Below are 23,372 nucleotides of genomic sequence, written 5' to 3'. Positions count from 1 at the left end.
TAACAATTGGAAATTCAGAAGGAGATTCTAGTATAGATTTCTGCCTTTGGCAAATCCATCTACATTTTTTTTCCCTTAGTTTCTTGGGATCAAAAAAAGTAGCCAGGAGAAATAATAGATGATCTTGGTGAGGGAAACATACCTGAAGGTTCCCTGCAGTATTGGAATACGTTGACAATTTGTAACCACCCCAGCCCTAGTCAAACTCGCATCCCTCTTGACCATCCCAGATTCTCTCCTAACACAAGGAAGTTAGAAAATTGACATGGAGGTTCATTTGGCTCAAGACTTACCTTAGCAATATTGTAAAATTCTTTAACCCATACAAGCCTAATCATCTGTAGCTTCTTAGTTTGAGGGTAAAAAAGAAAGCACTAATACAGATGGTGTTCAAACCAACAACAACCTCCCATTCACATTTTGAGCCACTGCAAGCAGCCATCAGGGACTTAACCAAGCTTTGAACCTCCTCACCTTACCTTGATTTCTAAAATGTTTTCAATTTTAAAATCAAAAATAGAAACAAAAAAAGCAGTAAGCCAATGATCAATTCCTGATTAAGTGCTTTGTCCATAGTAGGTGCTCAATAAATAACAAATAAATAAATGAAAAAGAATGTCCTATACCCAGTATGACCCTAAGTTAATTTACTTCCTTCACAGAATGGAAAATATTTCTTTAGGTGATTCAAGATAATTTTTAAAAATAATTTTTAAAACAATATTAAAGGCTTTAAATAACTTTCAGCCTTGAAAGTTATTTCAAGATGCCATTATATGTTCTTTTAATAGCACTTAAACCATTAAACAACAGGTTCTTTTGGAAAATAAAATACGAAAGCAAAGCTTTTTAGCCACCTGCCAGGCCCAGTAAAATCACTGGGAGGCTTTCTAACATCTTTAAGTAATGCAAATGACTGAAGTGCTTTGCTACCGTGTGGAACTCTAGTTAGTGGAGGCTGGTGAGCATTGAGAAGACAGGCCTGTATTTATCTGACTCACATGTCACATCAAGAACACTAATGACTCCACCTGGAGCTGGTTCCACAAAGCCTGAAGTCTCCCGCCCTGGCCTCAGCCTTTAATTTCCAAATGCATTCACTATAATTGGCTGAGCTTCTCTTCTCTTGGCATTCTTGACACTGGCAGGTAGTGAAATCACTTTTTCCAACTCTGGGTATTTCTTCAGTTTCCTCTTGAGGACTGTAGCTTCTTTTCCCCTTTCCCTTTTCTCTCTGTCTTGGGTCAGGGGTGCTGGGTAGTGACGTGAGCACAGTCTCTTGGTGATGGAAGGGATGTGCGCAGGAAGAAGTAGCAGGAAAAAGAAGGTGGTGAGGGCACGGAAGAGAAGCCTAGGCTCAGTTTTCATGAAATGACCCTGGACCTAGAATCTCAAGACTGGAATTTGGGTTCACCTTCCAAGTTCAAATTCTGGCATGGCACTGACCAGAAAAGTGATATTGGTGAGTTCTTAACCCTTTTGAGACTCAGTTTCCCCATTTTAAAAATACCAATAACAAGAAAATCTACCACATAGACTATAGGGCTATTAACTAAGATTTTGTACATAAAATACATAGCACAGTGCCTGGCTGCTGGTAGGTAAGTAGTACTCAGTAAATCTAAGCGCTCGTAGCCATCATTCGGTTGTTGTGGCTGTGAATCAACAGCTATTGTTACTACTACTGTCACTGGAGGACATCTGCCTATAATTTTACACTTTAAATTCATTACACCACTTATGTAACAGTTTTCATTTCCTGAAAAATAACATTTTCCCAACATTTGGTATTTTTAGAAATATTGATCACCACAGTCTTTCTTTACATAGATGCGTATGATTTTCTTTGGATGTTGGCTGATTTTTGCAATATCTCAATTTACTTTTCATCATGTCTGTCGTTCCAAATCCAGGATCCTCATAGAAGATCTTCAGAAAACACTAGAGAAGGGAAGCAACTTGCAAACCCAGAGAAACCGAAGATCCCTCTCTGGATATAATTACGAAGTTTATCACTCCTTAGAAGAGGTATGTAATCAAAAGAGCTTTTTCTGGTTTTTTACAGAGGTGTCTTTATCATTTAGGTCTAAGGGAGAAAATGATGTGCTTTATGCTTCTGGGGGAGAAGCATAAAGACAGAGAAGGTACTATGTGAAGAATAGGTGTAGCTTTTAAATGGCCCAGGCACCTTATCTCTTCTATTAAGTCTTTGATGGTATCTAAGAAGTATCAAAATAATTTTAATTTCACTTGCTTTACCCATACCACTTTTACATAGGATGTAGGAAGTGCAATGAAAGAGTGGGGAAATGTTGCTATAATTATAGCTATAATGGCCTCCACTAAGAAGTCAAGAAATGTAAAGCTAACCAGAGTTTAGGAAAATGATGAGTAGAGTGGACCTTACTTGCACCCTCTGCAAAGTTGAGAACTCTCAAAGGCAAAGCTTCATTTGTGGCACCTCTGCACCTTTGAACATGCATTTTTATCCTACCTGGAGAACTGACAGCCCCCTCATCCACACTGCCTCATCCTTTACTATTCACCTGGACAGCTTGTTGTTCTGCAAATCTCAGCTTAAGCAAAAAGGTAGCTGTTCCTGTTCTCCTATATTGGATTTAAACCCCTCCTCCACCAACACCCAGTGAATTACATGCCCCCGTAGCACAGGGAAAGGCATTAATAAAATAATCACATAATTACATAATTAAAAACTATCACAGTATGTGATTATTTTATTAATGCCTTTCACCCCTAATAAGCTACAAGTTCCATGAAGGCAGGCCATTTCTTTCTTATTCACCACTATAACCCCAGTGGCAGGCAAATAGAGACCTCCAAATACATAGTTGTTGACAGAGGAATAAATGAATGAATCCTACATTTTCCATGCTTCCTCTGAATTGAACAAAGGAATGCCAGACATAAAATAAATGAGATGCTACTCTCTTCTTAAGACGGTTTTTGGTTCTCTTGATGACAACTCTCCTTTCAAAATTATCTTCACATATTTCATGTCTCAACGTGTTTTGAAGCTTAGAAGCAATAGAAAGGTTTTAGATAACTTTGCACACAGAAGTACTGCTAACATGCACGAAAAAAAGGTCAAATTTTACAAATATAATATAGATATGCATAATGTATGTGTATATACACACACACAAACATCCTGCTCATTAGATTAAATACGAATAGAAAGAAAAGAATGTATGGGCACTTTCCTGAATATATTTAGCTATTTTTTTCAACGTCGATCCTTTTATACCATAAAATGGTAGGACACTTTTGTGGTTTTTTTTATACCTTATAAGGCTTTTAAGTCAGGAATGAAGCACATTATTCATTCAAATGTATCTTTTCCTGATGACAGGTAAGTGTATATGAATGGATCAATGCAAATGTGTCACTATCACTGGAGAAATTATTCAGAGTTTGCCCTCTGATGTGTAGCTCAGTAGAAGAACCTTTTAATGAAAAAAGATAATGCCTTTTTCTTAGCATCCTCTGTTCAGTGGCAAATTGTAATATATGGGACTTTAAGGAACACTTTCAAGTAGTTTGGACAGTTTTCCTAAAGTTGATTTATTTCTTTCCCTCTTAAATACTTGTGGAAAATAGAAATAAATTCTGATTTTCAAAAAGAAACCAGAACACATCAATTTTTAATAAAAATTTGTAACTAGTATATTAATGATATATGGTAGATAATGGAAGAACAATATAAAGCCATGAGCTACTATCTGTAAAGGCAGAAAATTAAATGTAATTTTAAGTATCCCAAAGAAAATTAAAAATAGAAAGTAGGTTTTTGTTCAATTTTATATTCCATGTGCACTCCTTGAATTCTAAGACCTACTGTTGTCTTTTTGTTTCCTTTTATTCTCTAGAAGCTCCATTATTGTGAGAGAGTCTAACATAGTTTTTATTTATTTGCTCTTAGATTCAAAATTGGATGCATCATCTGAATAAAACTCACTCAGACCTCATTCACATGTTCTCTATTGGAAGATCATACGAGGGAAGATCTCTTTTTATTTTAAAGGTAAAAATAAGCAATTGCTATGTAAATACATAATATTTACCAAATATTCATCTTTTTCAACTTTGACTTATGTGGAAAAGAAATGAAGTGATCTTTTATAGAGTCTCATATTTAACATTATCTGATAATCTCAGAAATATTTTCCCTTAGGTTTCTGAGCCATATTTCATTTTTGCCATTGGATATTCCAGAGAATACTGTTGCTAACATTTTCAGTTATCGATGCGAAGTATTTGTGAGTTGGTGCTGCTTAAGATGAACCAACGCAAAACTATATAAATGTGTAAGAAACTGATATGGTTTGGCTCTGTGTCCCCACCCAAATCTCACATCAAATTGTAATTTCCAATGTTGCGGGAGGAACCTGGTAGGAGGTGATTGAATCATGAGGGCAGATTTCCCCCTGCTCTTCTTGTGATAGTGAGGGAGTTCTCATGAGATCTGGTTGTTTAAAAGTGTGTAGCCCTTCCCCCTTCACTCTCTTCCTCCTGCTCCACCATGTAAGATGTGCATCCTTCCTCTCCACCTTCCGCTGTGACTCTAAGTTTCCTGAGGCCTCCCCAGCCGTGCTTCCTGTACAGCCTGCAGGACTCTGAGCCAATTAAACCTCTTTTATTTGTAACTACCCAGTTTCAGGTAGTTCTTTATAGCGACATGAGTACTAACTAATGCAGAAGCTACGCATTATTCTCATTCATCTCTTGACCCTGAATTCTCTTCTGTCTACTGACCTATAGCTCTCCATTCTTTCTCAGCCAAACTTCTAAAAAGACTGACCTCTAATCACCATCTCTATTTCCTCTCCTATCATTCAGACTTTGACTCACCAGCCTTTGCCCCCACAGCTCTTCTAAAACTTCTTTCCAAGGCCAGCAGCCACTCCTAGTTGATTCTCCTCCTGTCTCTCTGACCATCTGGGTCTCACTCACTGGCTCCTTTCCCCTTGTTCTTTCTTAGGTTCAGGTAATCCCTGAGACTCTATCCTCAGCCCTACTTTCATACCACAAACACTCTCTAGATAGACACAGCTAGCCCATAATTTCAGCAGTCATCCCAGACCTCTGTATCCATTGCAGTCCACCCTCTGGAACCTTAAATTCACCCCCATTGCCTACTTGACACTCTTCCCTGGATATTCAGAAAAGCACCTCAGATTCAGAATGGCATCCCTCTCCTCCCAATTCAGAAACATGGGCATCATCCTAAATTCCTCTTCTTTAACTATTCACTTTAAATTACCACCAAAAGCTGACCATTTTTTCTTCTGAAAATTTCAGATCTGCCCCAGTTGCTTCTCTTGTTCTCATAGCTATTACCCTGACTTCTCTCTGTGTCTGTTCTCCCTGGACTATTGCAGTAGTTGCCTCACTGCTGAGCTTCCTTGGAGCCCCCATTCTTGACCCTCTCATGCTCTAATCCATCCTCCACACACAATATGAGCCCTCAAACATGAGCAAGCAAAAAAAAAAAACACACACACACACACACATACACACACACACAGCCCGCCATAGAATACAGGAGGAAGCTCATCTCCTTTATTTAGTATCCAGGGAATCCACGTTGAGCTTTATCTGCTGTTCCTTCCTCAAACTGCAGGCACAGTTCCTCCAATATGGTGTGCTCAGATTCTCTTCCAGGATTGACATGCCTTCCTCCAACTTGTCTGCCAAACAAGCTTTATGTCTTGCTGAAATACTCAAGTGCTCCTCTTCTGAGAAGCCACCTTTTATTACTTAGGAAAATTCAACATAACACTCTTATGTTCCCATGGTAACTTATAGATATTTACATCATAATTGTTGATTGATTGCTTACATGTTTGCCCTCCCCACTAGCATATAAATTCCTTGTCTGTTCATGTTTGAATCTCCAGTACTGAGCACAATGTTTGGCATTAAAAAGGATTTCCTGAAATATTCGTGGAGTGAATTATTGAATGAATGAAAATTAGATCGCCTGTAATTATAATGATAGAAGCTCCTATTGATTTCTCGGCTAGCAACCAGGTTAAAAGTAATATTGATATAGTTGGATTGTAAAGAAAAATCTGCCACTTGATTCTAGAAACCAAGTTGTTTTATGTTTTCATTTCATGGTATAATAAAATTTGACTTTATCCACCTATAAAATATAGCTATTATTTAAGAACTATTCCTTGGGATGGAGAGAGAAAGGGGATGAGGGAGGACTTAGCTTTTCACTTAACAGTCACATACTATATTACAATGAAGAAGCAGGCTGAGCCAGGAGGATTGCAAGAGACCAGGAGTTCAAGACCAGCCTTGGCAACATAGCAAGAACTCATCTCTTAAAAATTAATTAATTAATTAAAATAAAAAATTTTTAAAAATAAAGAAGCAACCTATTTTAGGGATTTTCCTTTCCCTTTTGTGCTTTCTGGTTCTTTTATTATAATTAGGACAATAAATGTATTGTTTCTGCATAAACAAGCCTGGACTTTCGAGATAGATAGGAACTCCCTTTGTCCTTTTTATGCGTTACCTAATGAACCACACTATAATGAAGAATTATGCTGAAACCTTATTAAATTATGCTGGTCAGTGAATCTAAAAGCCTGAGTTGGTTACTGTGAATGCTCTTGTTTTCAGCTGGGCAGACGTTCACGACTCAAAAGAGCTGTTTGGATAGACTGTGGTATTCATGCCAGAGAATGGATCGGTCCTGCCTTTTGTCAGTGGTTTGTAAAAGAAGTAAGTTAAACCCTTTACACAATGTCCATTTCAGCTAGTCAGTGCTTCCCTGTGTTTTTATTCTGCTTAACAAATGAAGTGGGAATTTGAAACCAATGATACCTGATTGAATAACAGTAACACCTTGATTCCATGGGCTACTTTCATGTTTATGAAGACCTCTTGTAACCCTGGCTCAGCTTATCCTCACCTGTGCCCATGGAAGTGGGAATTGGCAGCTCTCATTACAGAGAAAGAAACTGAAGTTCAGAGCCTTTTTGAATTTGTGACAAATTAGGAACTAACCTAGCAATGCATATATGGCACAGCTAAAAACCCAATCTGTGGTGTTCCAAATAATTTCTTACAAGATATCCAGCTCAGAAAGTTCTACATTACTTGACTTCCTCCTCAAAATCATTCCACATATGCTCTAACAATAAAGAGATGAACAAGGGGTTGCTTGTGCCCTCCTGCTATAGGTCTATAATTTAGATACCAGAAGACCTTTAGCATCTGTGGATTTAACATTCTTAGTTTCAGTTATTTTTCAGTAACCCTAATCGTTGATGACTCATAGTGATTTCTCATTTTCTTAATGCTTCATTTGAGTCACAGGCCCTCTGAGCTAGTGCATTGAGTGGGTCCCTATCCCAAGAGTGGGCCAGCCTTTTGTGCCAACACTTTTGTATGTTCTGATACTTTTCTATTCATTGTCAAGGATGTAGTATCTTTCATGGTTTTTTTTTTTTTTAACCTTGACTTTTAGTTTTGGGAGTTGAGGGGTGACTAATACTGGCAATGAAAGTGAAAGTCGAAGGATATGAAGGGTCTTAGCCACAAAACAACTCGACAAATTTTTTAGCCCTGTACTTATAGAAAACCATTAAAGACACAAAGGATATTTAAATGTATCAGTTATATTTTACCGTGTTTTATGGGGAAATTATGTGCTGTAGTGGAATTTGTAACTCTGAAAACTCTCCTAGGTCTTAGAAAACATAGCTCACAAATGTCAAGAATGTACTGAATTTACAAAATGTCTCTCTGGCACTACCAAAACCACAAAAGTATGCTTAATCTTATAAGTATTGAGGAATAAAATTTTCTAAACATTCCTACTCAGTTTATTGAGTAATTTGCATTCTCTTAAAACCCTATTTCATCCTGCTAGGACAAATGCAAAAGCTAATAAGAAATTAACTCTATTACGTTGCATCAAATACCCAATGTATACATATCAACATGTTGTCTGCTATTTCAGGTTTAAAAAAAAAAAGAAATAGTTAAGTACAGAACATCTGTTGTTGACAGGATATGGTCGTGTAGATTATTGAAGAACACGAGAATGTATCTCCCTAGCATTCCAGCTAAAGTTTTCCCTCACCCCCAACATATGCAACTTTTTCTTTATAACATCTAAATTTACTTTGTCTATTATATGGTTATCATCTTATTCCTGTACCAACTCCTACAAGAGAAACTGCATCCATCTTGTTCACTGCTAAATCCCCAACATGTAGAAAAACACTTGGCACTTAATAGATGTTCAAATATTTGTTAATGCACTGAAATGATGAGAATTCAGTGGTAATAATGTGGAAAGATTTCTGGATGATGACTTCTCAGATCTTCTCATAGGATATGAATGGTTCCATCTGGATTTTTATAGCATACAATCTGTGGAGCCATATACAGCAGCACTGTAACCTGGGCTACATTTCCAAGGAAGAGAAGGACAGTGTAACCACAGGTACACAGGAAAAGGAAGAGGCATGTGCAATGACTGTCAACTGAGGGCAGTTGATTTTGGAGCAAGAGCAAGAAGCAATTGAGATTAGGCTCCATTTCCACCGATACATTGTTGGGAGGAGAGGCTTTCCTCTCCATCCTCCTCCCTCCTGCATAGGGCCATCATGTGTGCAGAAGAGTGAGGCCATTCCTGTGCCTCTGCTACCTTTCCCACACCTCTTTCACTCCTCCAGATTATGGCTGCCATTTGCTCCTCCACTTTACCACTCCATTTTCTGTCTGAGCCATGGAAGCAACCAGAAATGAAACAAAGGAGGCCTAGAGGTCATTCACCCCAGTGTCACAGTCAAGGTGTCAGCTGGAGCCCTGGGCATGAGGACGTGTGGCTTCCTTGGGGGATGATGTGCTTCCAAGCTCACTCACATGGCTCGTGGTAAGCCTTAGGTCCTCATTGGCTGTGGGCCAGAGATATCAGCTCTTTGCCACATAAACTTCTTCCTAGGCCAGCTCAAAACATGGCACCTGGCTTCACTCAAAGCAGGTGAGAGTGAAAGCAAGAGAAAACAGGCCCCAGATGGAAACTACGGTTCTTTTGTAACCTAGTCTTAGAAGTGACCTCATATCACTTTTGCCATATTTTCTTCATTAGAAGTGAGTCACTTGGTCCAGCCCATACTCAAGAGGAAGGAATTATGCAGGGACAGATACTAAGAAGCAGGAATTGTTGGGGATCACATTAAAGTCTGCTTACCACTCCTTGATGAGATTTCCCCCATAACCACTTACATCCTTATGCAAATGTGAACTGGAAGAAAACTTATCAGCCCTTCTAGGATCCTGATAGAACCTCAGATTGCATAGGTGTTATGTGCACACAGTTGGAAGTCAGGCAACCCCACACTGATGTCAGGGTAATGTCAGCTCTGCCACTTACTGTCTGTATTATCTTGGTATCAAGTCACTTAACCTTTCTGAGCCTCAGCAAAATGACGATAATGATAGTATGTAACACATTGGCTTATTGGGAGGATTAAATAATATACTGCATGTGTTCTCTCATAAGTGGGAGTTGAACAATGAGAACACATGGACACAGGGAGGGGAACATCACACACTGGGGCCTGTCGGGGGATGGGGGAAAAGAGGAGGGAGAGCATTAGAACAAATACCTAATGCATGCGGAGCTTAAACCTAGATAATCGGTTGATAGGTACAGCAAATCACCGTGGCACATGTAAACCTATGTAACAAACCTGCACGTTCAGCACATGTGTCCCAGAACTTAAAATAATAATAATAATAATAAGATAATGCATGCAAAAGACTTAACAGAATGTTTTGCATATAATAAACACTTAATAAAATCAATTATTATTACTATTATATCAGCAATTTGGTATTTTTAAATAACTAATGAAAAGGGAACAATTAAAAAGAAAATCAAGCCAGGCATGGTGGCTCACACCTGTAATTCCAGCACTTTGGGAGGCCGAGGCAGGAGGATCACTTGAGCCCAGGAATTTGAGATCAGCCTGGGCAACATAGTGAGACCCTGTCTCTACAAAAAAAAAAAAAAAAAATTAGCTCGGTGTAGTGGTGCATGCCTGTAGTCCCAGCTACTCCAAAGGCTGAGGAGGGAGAACCTGTTGAACTCAGGACATCAAGGCTGCAGTGAGCTGTGATGATGCCACTGCACTCCAGCCTGGGCAACAGAATGAGACCCTGTCTCCATAAATAAATAAATAAAAAGACTCTGGGAGGCCTAGGCAGGTGGGTCACTTGAGGTCAGGAGTTCAAGACCAGCCTGGTCAATATGGTCAAACCCTGTCTCTACTAAAATTACAAAAAATAGCTGGGTGTGGTGGCACACACCTGTAGTCCCGGGTACTCAGGAGGCTGAAGCAGGAGAATTCCTTGAACCTAGGGGGCAGAGGTTGCAGTGAGCCAAGATCATGCCACTACACTCCAGCCTGGGCAACAAAGTGAGACTCCATCTCAAAAATAAACAAATAAAAATAAATAAATAAATAGAAATTTAAAAATCAAGGATATAAAGGAACTCAACAACACTATCAACCAACAGGATCTAATAGACTGTACCCAACAACAGCAGAATATACTTTCAAGTGCCTATGGAACATATTCTAAAATATACCATATCCTCTTCCAAAACATAGACCTCAACAAATGTAAAATAATTGAAATCATAAGATGTGTTCTGTAACCACAGTGAAACCAAACTAGTAATTGATGGCAGAAAGATAACAGGAAAATCTCCAAACACTTGGAAATTAAACACATTTCTAAATGATCCATGGGTCAAAGATAAAATCTCAAGGGAAGTTTTGATAATACCTTGAACTGGATAAAAGTGAAAATACAACATATCAAAATGTGTGGGGCATAGCTAAAGCAGTGCTGAGAGGGAAATGTATAGCACTAAAGGTATACATTAGAAAAGAGGGAAAGTCTCAAAACAATAAGCTCTTCCTTCATTGACCTAGAAAAATAGAAAATAAACCCAAAGCATGCAGAAGGAAGGAAATAATAGAAATAAGAGCAAAAATTAATGAAATTGAAAACAGAGTTATTAGAGAAAATCAATAACACAATAAGCTGACTGGAGTGCAGTAGCATGATCATGGCTCAATGCAGCCTTGATTTCCCAGGCCCAAGCAAACCTCTCACCTCAGCCTCCAGAGCAGTTGGGACCACAGGTGTGTGCCATCAATTCAGGCTAACTTTTTTTAATTATTTTTTGTATAGACAGGGTCTCCCTATGTTTCCCAAGGTTATCTCGAACTCCTAGGCTCAACTCCCACCTCAGCCTCCCAGAGTCCTGGGATTATAGGCATGAGCCATGCACCTGGCCTAGTTCTTTTAAAAGATAGATAAAATTGGCAAAGCTCTAGCGTGAGAGACAAAGACAATAAGAAGATGCAAATTACCAATATCAGGAATGAAATGGAATATCACTACAAACTCTGAAGATATAAAAAAGGTTAATAAGGGAATACTGGGAATAATTCTACCCTTGTAAATTTGACAATGTAGACAAAATGAACCAATTAATTGAAAAACACTAACTACTACAACTTACCTATTAGAAAGTAGAGAATTTGAATATCCCTGTAACTATTACACATTTTAATTTATGATTTTTAAATGCTCCAAAAAGGAAATTTCAAGGCACAGAAGCTTTCACTGGAGAATTCTACCAAATGTTTAAAGAAGAATTAACACCAATTCAACACAGTCTTTTCAGAAAATAGAAGAGGTTGGAACACTTCCAATTCTTTTTATGAAGCCTGGTACCAAAACCAGAGACAGCACATGAAAAAGAAACTCAGACCAATATCCTTCTTGAAAATAGATACAGAAATCCTGAATAAAGTATTAACAGATAGAATTTAGCAATCAAGAGAAACAATTTTATACCATAGCTAAGTGAGATTTACTTCAGGGATGCAATCCCAGTTTAATACTCAAAAGTTAGTCATTGTAATCCACTGTATTAAAAGCTAAAGAAGAAAAATTATATAATTTTATCAATTGATGCAGAGAAAGCATTTGACAAAATTTAACATATATCCATGGTAAAACTCTTAAAGAAAGAAAGGGGAAATTTTTCAACAGGATACAAGATAAACATACAAAATCAATTTTGTTTCCATACACATAATAGCAATGAACACATGGACACTGGAATTTTTAAAATACAAGATTATATACAATTACTCAAAAAACTGTAATACTTTTAGGTGTAAATCCAGCAAAACATGTACAGGACTTACATGCTGAAAACTACAAAATGCTGGTGAAATAAAGAAAATTGAAGTGGAGACACATACCACATTCATAGATTGGGAGATTTCAAAATAGTAAAGATGGCAATTCTACTCAAATTGATATAGAGATTTAACACAATTCCTATCAAAATTTCAGCAAGACTTTTTGTAGCTGTAGATAAGATTATTCTTAAAAGTGTATGAAATGGCAAAGAAAGTAGGAGAGCTAAAACTTTTTTGAAAAAGAAGAATGAAATGGGAGGGAGGATTCGTTCTATCTAATTTCAAGACATACCATATACCTACAATAATTAAGAGCGTGTGGTATTGGTGAAGGGACAGACATAGATAAATGGAACAGAATAGAAACCCAAAAATAGATCCACACAAATATTTCCAACTGACTTTTGACAAAAATGCAAAACCAATTCAAGGGAGGAAAGACAGCCTTTTCAACAAACGGTACTGGAGTAATTGGATATTCACTGCAAAAAAAAACGAATCTTTTTTTGTATATGGTATGAGTCTAAGTCTCATACCATATACAAAAATTAGCTCAAAATTGATCATGAATTTAAATGTAAAACGATAAAACTTTTAGGGGAAAAAAGCATAGAAGAAAATCTTGAGGATCTAAAACCAAGGCAAAGAGTTCTTTGATTTGACACCAAAAACATGCTCCATAAAAGGAAAAGTAGCTACATTGTACATTATCAAACTTAATCAAAATTTTAAACTTTTGCCTATGAAAAACTGTTAAGAGGATGAAAATGATAAGCTGCAGACTGAGAAAAGATATGCAAATCACATATCTAATAAAAGACTCATTTGGAATATATAAACTCAAAACTTGACAGTAAAAAGCAAGCAATCCAATGAGAAAATGGGCAAAAGACAAGAAGAGACATTTAACCAAAGTGTATACATACAGATGGCAAATAAGCACATACAAAAAAGATGTTGGGAAAATTAAAGCCACAGTGAGCTATCACTACACACCTATCTGAATGGCTAAAAATAATCAGATGGATAGATTTATATCTATAGATGTATAGGTAGATCTATACATCTACACATATATATCACCAATATCACCAAATGCCAGGGAGGATGCAGGAAACTAGAGCACTCATATGTTGCAGGTGCAGATGTAAAACGGTAGAGCTATTCTTGAAAACAGTTGGCAGTCTCTTTTCAAACTAGGCATGCAACTACCATATGACCCAGTAATTGCACTCTTGGCATTTATCCCAGAGAAATTAAAACTTATGTTTGCTCAAAAACCCGTGCACAAATGTTTATAGCAGCTTTATTTATAATAGCCCCAAACTGGAAACAACCCAGGTATCCATCAACAGACAAATGGTTAAACAAACTGTAGTACATCCATACCATGGAAAACTACTCAACAATTAAGAGGAACAGATTCTTGATAAACGCAGCAACCTGGATGAATCTCCAGAGAATTATGCTGAATGAAAAAGTCAATCTTAAATGTCTATTGTATTATTTCACTTATATATTGCTTTCTAAATGACAAAATTATGGAAATGGAGAACAGACAAGTGACTGCTCAGGGTTAGGGAAGGGGTGGAGTTGGAAGGAAAGTGGATGTGGCTGTAAAAGGGCAACATGAGGAATGTGTGTGAGGATGGAAATGTTCTGTATCTTGCCCGTATCAATGCCAATACTGTAATGGTAATATTATACTACAGTTTGGCAAGATACTACAGTTTACCAATGGGGAAAAATAGGTAAAGGGTATATGGTATCTATCTGTATTCTTATAATTACATGTGGACCCTCATTTATCTCCAAATCAGAAGTTTATTATAAAAAGAATAGCCAGGCTGCATATCCCTGGTTTCCATTCTCTTTGGAACCAGGTGCTATCTCTTGCCTAGAGAAACAGTCAATTTCATCTCTGCTCTCTCTTCCCTGCTGTGTAATCCTCATCAGCTGGCCCTGACTCTCTCTGCCATGGAAACCAGAAGTATCAAGGGGGGCTCTGGCTCTCTAAGTTCGTCTCCTCTTTGGCCAGCGTTACTGTCCCATGCCATGCCCTGAGAGCCACTTCTACTTCTGCCTCCATTCCAATTTAGTGGATTGATCTGTGGATGTCAATTTTGAAAACACAAAGCTCAGAAAACAGTGATACAGAAGCAAACTACCACAATTAAATGACTGGTAAATTGGGCTTCATTATTTTGTTATTTTGAAAAATGCATAAATGAATTCATTATCTCAACAAATAATTTCTAGTTCCTAGTTGACAGACATTTTTAAAATGCCAGATATACCACAAAACTTATGGGCTTTAGTCTTTTAAGTTGATAGTCATTTAGTTCTGTTGGAAAATGTAGAGCCATCACCTTTCTGTTTGCAGTACATGCTACCTCTCTTTCTTTCCTAATATTCACATAGCACAAATTGTTTTTAATCTCATAAGTAGAATTAAGAAAACAAATGGTGGGTACACTTAGATTGCAAAATCTCTGTCTCTTGCCGAATGCTTGCTTATACCAGGTTAGCAAAACCATTGACAATATCATATGATATTTATGGTGCCATGGGACTTTGAGGGGAGAGGAAAAAGATGAGCACAGACATGCTGGACTTACTGTTGAAATGCATACTACAGATGCTCCCTTCATCACAAAATTAAAAAGGAGTTTTAAGAAATATTCCTTTTTGATGCTAAAATTTTCTTTTCTTTTTTTTTTTTTTTTTTTTTGAGATGGAGTCTCACTCTGTCACCCAGGTTGGAGTGTAGTGGCGCGATCTTGGCTCACTGCAACCTCTGCCTTCCGGGTTCAAGCGATACTCCTGCCTCAACCTCCTGAGCAGCTGGGATTACAGGTGTGCACCACCACACACTGCTAATTTTTGTATTTTTAGTAGAGACGGGGTTTCACCAGGTTGGCCAGGCTGGTCCCGAACTCCTGACCTCAAGTGATCCACCCACCTCAGCCTCCCAAAGGGCTGGGATTACAGACGTGAGCCACCACGCCCAGCCTAAAGTTTTCTTAAATTTGTCATGGGCCAAGAGGGATGATACAGATACTAAATTCATCAAAGAAAGAAAACTAGAATAGATACATAAGGAGAAATAAGCAGAGATACACATACAGAACTTGGAAGTTATCTTTCTGCAAACGTGAACAGATATCTACAGAAGAGCAAGAGACTTAAACCTGAGAATGGGCAGGCCAGGGAACAAAGAGAATAGATAGCAAGGAGATACTTGTAAAGAGGGACACTTACAAAACTTAAAAGCAATGGGCTTGAAAATTAAATTTAAAAATAGAGGATGGCTCACACCTGAGGCAGATGGATCACTTGAGGCCAGGAGTTCAAGACCAGCCTGGACAACATGGCAAAACCCCTTCTCTACTAAAAATACAAAAATTAGCTGGCCATGGTGGTGCATGCCTATAATCCCAGCTATTCAGGAGGCTGAGGCAGGAGAATTGCTTGAACCCAGGAGGCGGAGGTTGCAGTGAGCCGAGATCACACCACTGCACTCCAGCCTGGGTGACAGAGCAAGACTCCATTTAAAAAAAAAAAAAAAAAGTAGAGGAAATCACCAAGTTAAAATAGGGTTGAAAACAGTATGGCAGTTCTTCCAAAAGTTAAACATAGAGTTACTACGTGACCCCAAAATTCCACTCCTATGTGTGTACCAAAGAGAACTGAAAACATATCCACACAGAAACTTGTACATGAATGCTCATAGCAGCATTATTCATAATAGCCAAAGAGTGGCCATCAATTGATGAATAGTTTTTTATTGGTATAACCATACAACAGGGCATTATTCAGCCATAAAAGGAATGACGGTTTTAAGATACAGTAGTGATGGACCTTGAAGACATTGTGCTAAATGAAATGAGGCAGACACAGAGGCTCATATGTTGTATCACTCTGTTCATATGAAATATTCAGAGAGTAGGCAAATCCACAAAAACAGGAAGCAGATTAGTACTTGCAAGGGGATGGGGTAAGAGGGAATTGGAACTAACAACTACCAGGTTCTTTTTGGAGTGGTGGAAATGTCCTAGAATTCAATAGTGATGGTGATTGTACAGCACTGCGAATATACTAAAAACCACTGAATTGTGCACTGTAAAATGGTGAATTTTATGTTCTGTGAATCATATCTCAATAGGAAGTAAATGAAGTGCTGATACGTGCTACAACATACTTGAATCTTGAAAACATGCTAAATGAAAGAAGTCAATCACAAAATATTACGTATTACCTGATTCCATACATATGCAGTGCCCCAAATCGGTAAATTTCTGGAAAAAGGAAGTAGATTAGTGGTTGCCTATGGTGAGGGAAGAGGATAGGATTATGGGGTTGATAGCTAAAGAGTATGGGCTCCCTTTTTGGATAATGAAAGTATAAGGCCAGGCACCACGGCTCTCGCCTGTAATCCTAGCACTTTAGGAGGTCAAGGTGAGCAGATCATGAGGTCAGGAGTTCAAGACCAACCTGGCCAATATGGTAAAACCCCAATTCTACTAAAAATACAAAAATTAGCCAAGCATGGTGGCACATGCCTGTAATCCCAGCTGTTGGGGAGGCTGAGGCAGGAGAATTGCTTGAACTGGGGAGGTGGAGGTTGCAGTGTGCCTAGATTGTGCCACTGCACTCTAATCTAGGTGACAGACACTCCATCTAAAAAAAAAAAGGAAAATATAAAACTATATAGTGGTGATGGTTGCACAACTCTAAATATACTAAAACACACTAAATTGCACACTATAAAAGGATGAATTGTAAGGTGTGTGAATTATATCCCAATAAAGCTGTTATTTTTTAAATTAGGGTTAAATAGCATTCCCCCAGAAGATATTTATATTAATCAGTTCAACAAATTATTGTTGATCACCACATTTTTAGCACTCTGCTTATATTATGGCCATCAACAGAAGTATAAATCATGGTCCCTGCGCTCAAGGGGTCTGCATTCTATTTGAGGAGGAATATTTATGTGCAGGAAACAACATAAAATAGTGTGTCTTTGGAGGCCTAAGTGTACTGATTATAGTACCTGAAGAAATTAAGGAATCAGAAAAATCCATTAAGGCCAAAAAGATAAGGTTTGGGGAAGCTTTGTGGAGGAAATGATTCTCAAGCCTTGACTTGGAAGTTGGAATTTGATCAGAGAAATGAAAGTATTCCAAGAAAGAGAAAAGATTAATGTTGAGAATGAACATGCTATGTGTGTCATTGTAGATTTAGTGAGGCAACAACCTATAGTCTGTGTGTGTAGACTCTAATTCCATATAATACTGCTTGAAAAATTATAGTAAGCCTTGGAAGCCAAGCAGAGTTTGGTCCAATAAAGTGAAATGAGAAAACACTGGCCAGATGCGGTGACTCACACCCGTAATCCCAGCACTTTGGGAGGCCAAGGTGGGAGGATCACTTGAGCTCAGGAGGTCAAGGCTGCAGTGAGCTGTGATCGCACCACTGCGCTCCAGCCTGGGTGACAGAGTGAGATCTTGTCTCAAAAAAAAAAAAGAAAGAAAAAGAAAACACTGATAAGGAGCAAAAAGCACGTCCCATTGTCAGAGAGCTTAAAGATGAAAGGCAATGATATATGGATGAAAGGAAGGAGAAAGAACCCAGAGTGAGGGTGACTAACTAGAAATTTCTAGGACAGGAATCTACACATAGACAGTGAAAAAACCATGTAAGAAAGTTCAAAGAGGCCGGGCGCGGTGGCTCACGCCTGTAATCCCAGCACTTGGGGAGGCCAAGGCGGGCAGATCACAAGGTCATCAGATCGAGACCATCCTGGCTAACACGGTGAAACCCCCTCCCTACTAAAAACACAAAAAATTAGCCGGGCGCGGTGGCAGGCACCTGTAGTCCCAGCTACTCGGCAGGCTGAGGCAGGAGAATGGCGGGAGCCTGGGAGGCGGAGCTTGCATTGAGCAGAGATCGTGCCACTGCACTCCAGCCTGGGCAACAGAGCGAGACTCCCTCTCAAAAAAAAAAAAAAAAAAAAAGAACAAAGAAAATATTCATTCATTCTATCAAAAGCTTATTGAGCACTTCCTTTTATATGAAAGCAGCATGCTAAGTCCTGTAATGGCACAAGTGCTGTCCTACAGTGCACAAAACGTTAACCCTTTCCTCAGTGCATTTGCAGTTCTACTTGGGAGAAGAGACACACACACACAAAAGAAGGCAGTGATAAAGAAAGTCTTTAGGAATTTAGGAATTGATGATTGGCTTGATATGGGAATGGAAGAGGAGAATGGGTCAAAGATAAGATGCCCAAGAGATTAGTGGTGTCATTGAAGTTGGGGGAGCATCAGTTGAAGTGTTGGCAGGACCATTAGTCTGAAGGGAAGTACCCAACACAACACTACACTAAGCTGGTGGAATGATTAATTTGTTCAGCAAGTAATTATCAAGTGTTTACTACTATGCATCAGGCCAGGCCCTGTTAAGACACTGGATACTGGATAATGGGGAGGTAAAATCAAAAACTCTGCTGTTATCCAACTCATGGATTCTCATGGACCAAAAGAGTGAATGCTGTTTGACAAGAGGTGAAAGATCAAGCAAGCTGTCAAAATGAATGAATACCTGATTCACAGGTCTAATTTGGGCAGCAGTCAACCAAGAATAAATTCCAGTGATTTTGTCCACCATAACAAAGTTGTGTGTAAGTACTTTTCTTGTCTGTATCACATAAGCTGATAAGAAGAGACAAGCAAAGGGATGGAAGATTGTAGAAGTACACCATTGAGGTCCTGGTACAAATTCAGGGCAACTAATACCTATATTTAGGATTGCCTAGTAATTTTCAGTGGCAGCTCATTTTTACATCTTTTTGTCTTTTTAATTGTGGAAAGGCCACTTGAATTATTTGTTGCCAATGCAAGTGGAATAGCATTTGCTTCATTTTTCAGAATAACCTCCAACCGAATGAGGCAATTTGGGCTTTGTTCGCTTTCGCTAGTTTGAGATTGTCAACCTCCCAGATTGAGTATCTCAAGCCATGGTTGGTGCTTGCTGGCCCAGAGTTCTGCATAGCACTTCAGTTTTTTCCTCAAATAATTCTACATCGCTGGGATGAATTTGACCAGAGTCATTATTTGTATAATATTAAGAAAGTGACTCAGGGAAATATTTGTTTGACTTCTAAATGAGGAAGACATTTCCAAGCATAAAAGCAAAGAAAGAAGGCATAAAGGAATGACTGATAGCCCTGACTACGTAAAAAGATTTTAGTGTAATATTTATTGATGAAGGAAACTCTTCATGACACGTTGCTATGTTTTGAAAAAAACAAGCATGGACAATATAATTTCAATTTTGCAAAATCTATGTCTGAGAGTTATATAGCTATATATCTGAAAAATATGCCAAACGTTAAAAGAAGATAGGATTATGGGTAATTTTTGTTTTATTCTTTATGCATTTCTGAATTTCTCAAAATTTTCTGTATAAAACAGGACAAAAACTGACTATATTTTTAAAATAAATTTTACTCAGACAAAACAGAATGCATTTCATTCTCACACTAAACTCAGTTATGTTTGAGTCATATATTTCTACAGGTATTTTAGAATCAGCAGTTGAATTATATTTAACTCAGTGGAAGACCAAAGATAAAGCAAGGGTTTGCGAAAAAATGTTTGGGACTAAAATGACCTGAAATGGAAAGTTCTCCCAGACATTGAAGATGTATAATATACAGGTGGATCTAATTTGATCCTGTTACAGAAAGGCAGCAGTACAACAGAAGAAAGGAAAAGCAATAAAACATCCTTAATTCTCCAAGTAAGCCACAATATTCATCTGCTGTCTATGTAATGTGAAACCTCGCCCTTCCAGGCCCAGTTTGATTATTGGAAAACCATCTCCATTGTGCATTCCCACCCATCTACACTCGGCACTGCAGTGATGGCTAATCCTAGTGCCAACATCTGGCATGTGATTCAGATGTACTATGCAGATGATTCAAATAAAAATAAGAATAGGAGACTTTCAGGGAAGCAGGTTATTTTCCAGGCAGAGTATGTAGTAATATGTGAGGGCTATGGTGGGTTGTGTGTTTAGGACAGAGCTCTAAGAACGACTTAGAGCTGTGGTTGTAGGAGAAGTCCTCCAACTGTGAAGTCTTTCCAGAAGGGGAAGGCTCTTCTCCAAGGATCCAAAAGTTCTCCAGGGAATAGTCCTTTTGGATAATCATCTCTTTCAGTCTCATTATGTCTTGCTGCTCATTAAAGGTAAAATATAAGCCCTCAGACATAGGCATGAAACACCAAGGTCTTGGTTAAAAAATAGATCACTAAAAATAAACCTTTTTAAGAAGAGAACTTAAATTGCATGTATGTGCCAAAAAATGGAATAAATCAGACAACTACTAAGCCCAGATCAAGTATCTAATGAGTTCAGCTGAGTAAGCAAACACATCTTTGTTCTTAATTACGTAATGGAAAACAGCTCATCATATGAAAATGATCTTCATTTTTTAAATTGTCTGACTTTGGTTCACTGCCATTCTGAGTAATTACGATATTTTGGTTTGCTTTTTCCTGGCCTTCAGTACCGTTAGTTCCCCGTGTTCTCCCATGCTCACTCTCCCCAATCTCCTTCATTCTTCACGTCCTCCAGCCTATCTCTTTCTCCCCTTCTATCCAATTTATAATGCCTTGAACATAGCAGAGTTTTTATTTAATATTTGTTGAGTTTCAGTTTAACTAAACTGAAATCCATTGCATCAGTTGTACTCCACTACCTAATAATAGGGAGTGTTCTGGCCATTGTGAGCACAGACAATGCTCGCTTTCCACCAGTAGCACCGAACTATAAAAGTGGCCACACAGGCTGAAGCCAGACAGAGCAGTCTTCATAATCAATGAGAGAAATTATTTGTTCTGTGATCCTAACAGCTTTTGTCAAAATATTTAAAACTCTCTTACTTTGTTATACATGTATTGGGAAATGATTTTAAGTGGTAAAACTAGTATGCTGTGTTTTAAATCATGAGAAATACTGAGAATTAAAACATCTTATTTCTTTGTTAAAAAAAAAACTTATAAAGGGTAGTTTGGGTTGTGTTCATTGTCTTCTCTCTGTATAGCTTGCAATATGAAATGAGCATCTTTCATAAAAAAAAATTTGCCTTGGCAGATTGTCATACTCCTTTCTTCACTGAATCAGCTTCCAGTACTTTTTTTTCCTTTATACTTTCAATGTCACGAAATATCTTAGAGTTCCTTTAATGTGAAGTGTTGCCAGGTCACTTCTTCTGGAATATCATCATCCTTTTCATCCCAACCTCTTGTCTCATCTGTATTGGTAAATTGGTCCTCACTGTATTCCTCTGGCTGCATATCTAGAGCTGAATGGTGCAGTGTCAACATTCCTAGTCAGCTATTTGTTCTAAGCTCCATTTATATTTGGTTCAGATCTCACCTCCAGCATTAGCACTTTTCATTTCTTTGCTGCACTTTCACCTTTGTTGGACAATTTCCTCCTTCCACCATCCATTATTGTAAATTACCTTGTAGATTTATCACCGGGAAACAAGGACACAACACAACTACACACTTTGCTGTCTGTGTGTAAACTGATTATGAGTTATGCAGTAGTAACCAATCACCCACTGACAGACTTTCAGAGAAATGGTATAATGGATCACAGATCTTGATGCTCATTTTTACTTATATAGTGATTTGTAGACTGGAGATCTAGCAGTGGTAACCAAAACTCACACTTCTGTGGGAGGACTAGTGTTATTTAACTAAAGTACAGTAACAAATTTGTGTATATAAGAGCCATGCAAAGTGAAGACACCTGTACTTTCTTTTTTGGTAGGTAAAATATACTTATAGAGTAGATCTTCATAATACCAAAGTAGTCCTGGCTTCTTCTCATGAGCAAATACAACAACTGAACCACTGTTTTTAGGCTATCTCTGTGTGAAATGTGAAGTGGCATTACTTAGGAAAAAGAATAGACATGTATCTAGCAGTATATTCTTCCTGGTGACACAAAACATTTCAAATATTTATGTCTCTTATTAGAAAATGTAGAATAATTGACAACATTTTCTAGTCTTCACCTGCTCTGTTAGATTAGTCACTCTGGGTGGTTCTAAGTATAAGTATAAAAATAACTATAATATACAAGATTAGGAGATGATTTTCAGTTTTTCACCCTTCATTTATGGAGCCTTTTCTTCTTGTTACTTTCAAACTGTTATCTGATTGACCATTTTGTATTTAATGAGTATCATGTAGTGTGATATCAGCTATTTTTATAGATTAAGATCCCCTTAAAAAAAAAAAAAAAAAAAACAAAAAAAAAAAAAAAAAAAAAAAAAAACTTCCCTGTAAACTCTCCCCCACTCTAATTAATTCTCCTGGTGTTGAATTTTAAATACCTCCTTTGTGTTGAGATGCACCCACTTTGGTGCCGCAGTGTTTACCTGTCCTAAGTGATATTCCTGTCCAGTCCAGTTGAGGCTGGTCTTCAGCTTGATGGTGGCTGTGCCCCTTTCTTTGGCCTTAGCTGTAACAGGCTTCGTTCTGCCAGTGTGTCCTGCGTTGGATGTGTGGTTATTTTTAGGTCCTCTGCAGTGATTCTAAAATAAAAATAGAGGAAAGTTTTAAAGCTATCTTTTTAAAAGCCATTAACACCAATCCTCAAAAAAAATGATCTCCATATTCCTTGCTGTCATGAGCTCTAAGAAAGCAACATCCAACCACATAAATCCAAAAACATTGAAAAGGAGGGAGACCCTTCACCTCACTTTGTCATTTCACACAAAGGCATTAGTCATGGCAAAATTTGTCTTTGATTTTAACCAAAGTGTATTTGGTGAATTCCGATATATAACATGTACATCAGTATGTAGAGGCCAAAATAGTCTTGGCAGATGGTGAATACCAAATAGATTCATTCTATGTCTTTCTTAATTAACTTCAGAAATGCTCCAATCAGTTCCAAACTTATCGTTTGCCTGGCAGAAGATAATACTAAAAACTTTCTTTAATATCTTTTAATTGAACAAATCGGTTTGGTGAAGCCTCTTTAAAATAAATTGAAGTGAGGTGATGC

The 23,372-nt window shown here is 38.0% G+C and overlaps 1 protein-coding gene across 2 annotated transcripts in view; it reads left to right on the top strand.

Moving 5' to 3' along the window:
• CPA6 (carboxypeptidase A6) overlaps positions 1-23,372 on the top strand; it is a 310,258-nt gene that overhangs the window by 219,439 nt on the left and 67,447 nt on the right. For both annotated transcript variants that reach the window (XM_073998937.1, XM_005563488.4), the window contains 3 exons: positions 1,914-2,028; positions 3,941-4,042; positions 6,655-6,756. In XM_073998937.1, the coding sequence (XP_073855038.1) occupies positions 3,953-4,042; positions 6,655-6,756 (192 nt within the window). In that variant the 5' untranslated portion in view covers positions 1,914-2,028; positions 3,941-3,952. The remainder of the gene's footprint in view (positions 1-1,913; positions 2,029-3,940; positions 4,043-6,654; positions 6,757-23,372) is intronic.

The sequence above is a fragment of the Macaca fascicularis genome, chromosome 8, assembly GCF_037993035.2.
Source record: "Macaca fascicularis isolate 582-1 chromosome 8, T2T-MFA8v1.1".
NCBI lineage: Eukaryota > Metazoa > Chordata > Mammalia > Primates > Cercopithecidae > Macaca > Macaca fascicularis.
This window is presented reverse-complemented; position numbering and strand designations above follow the sequence as displayed.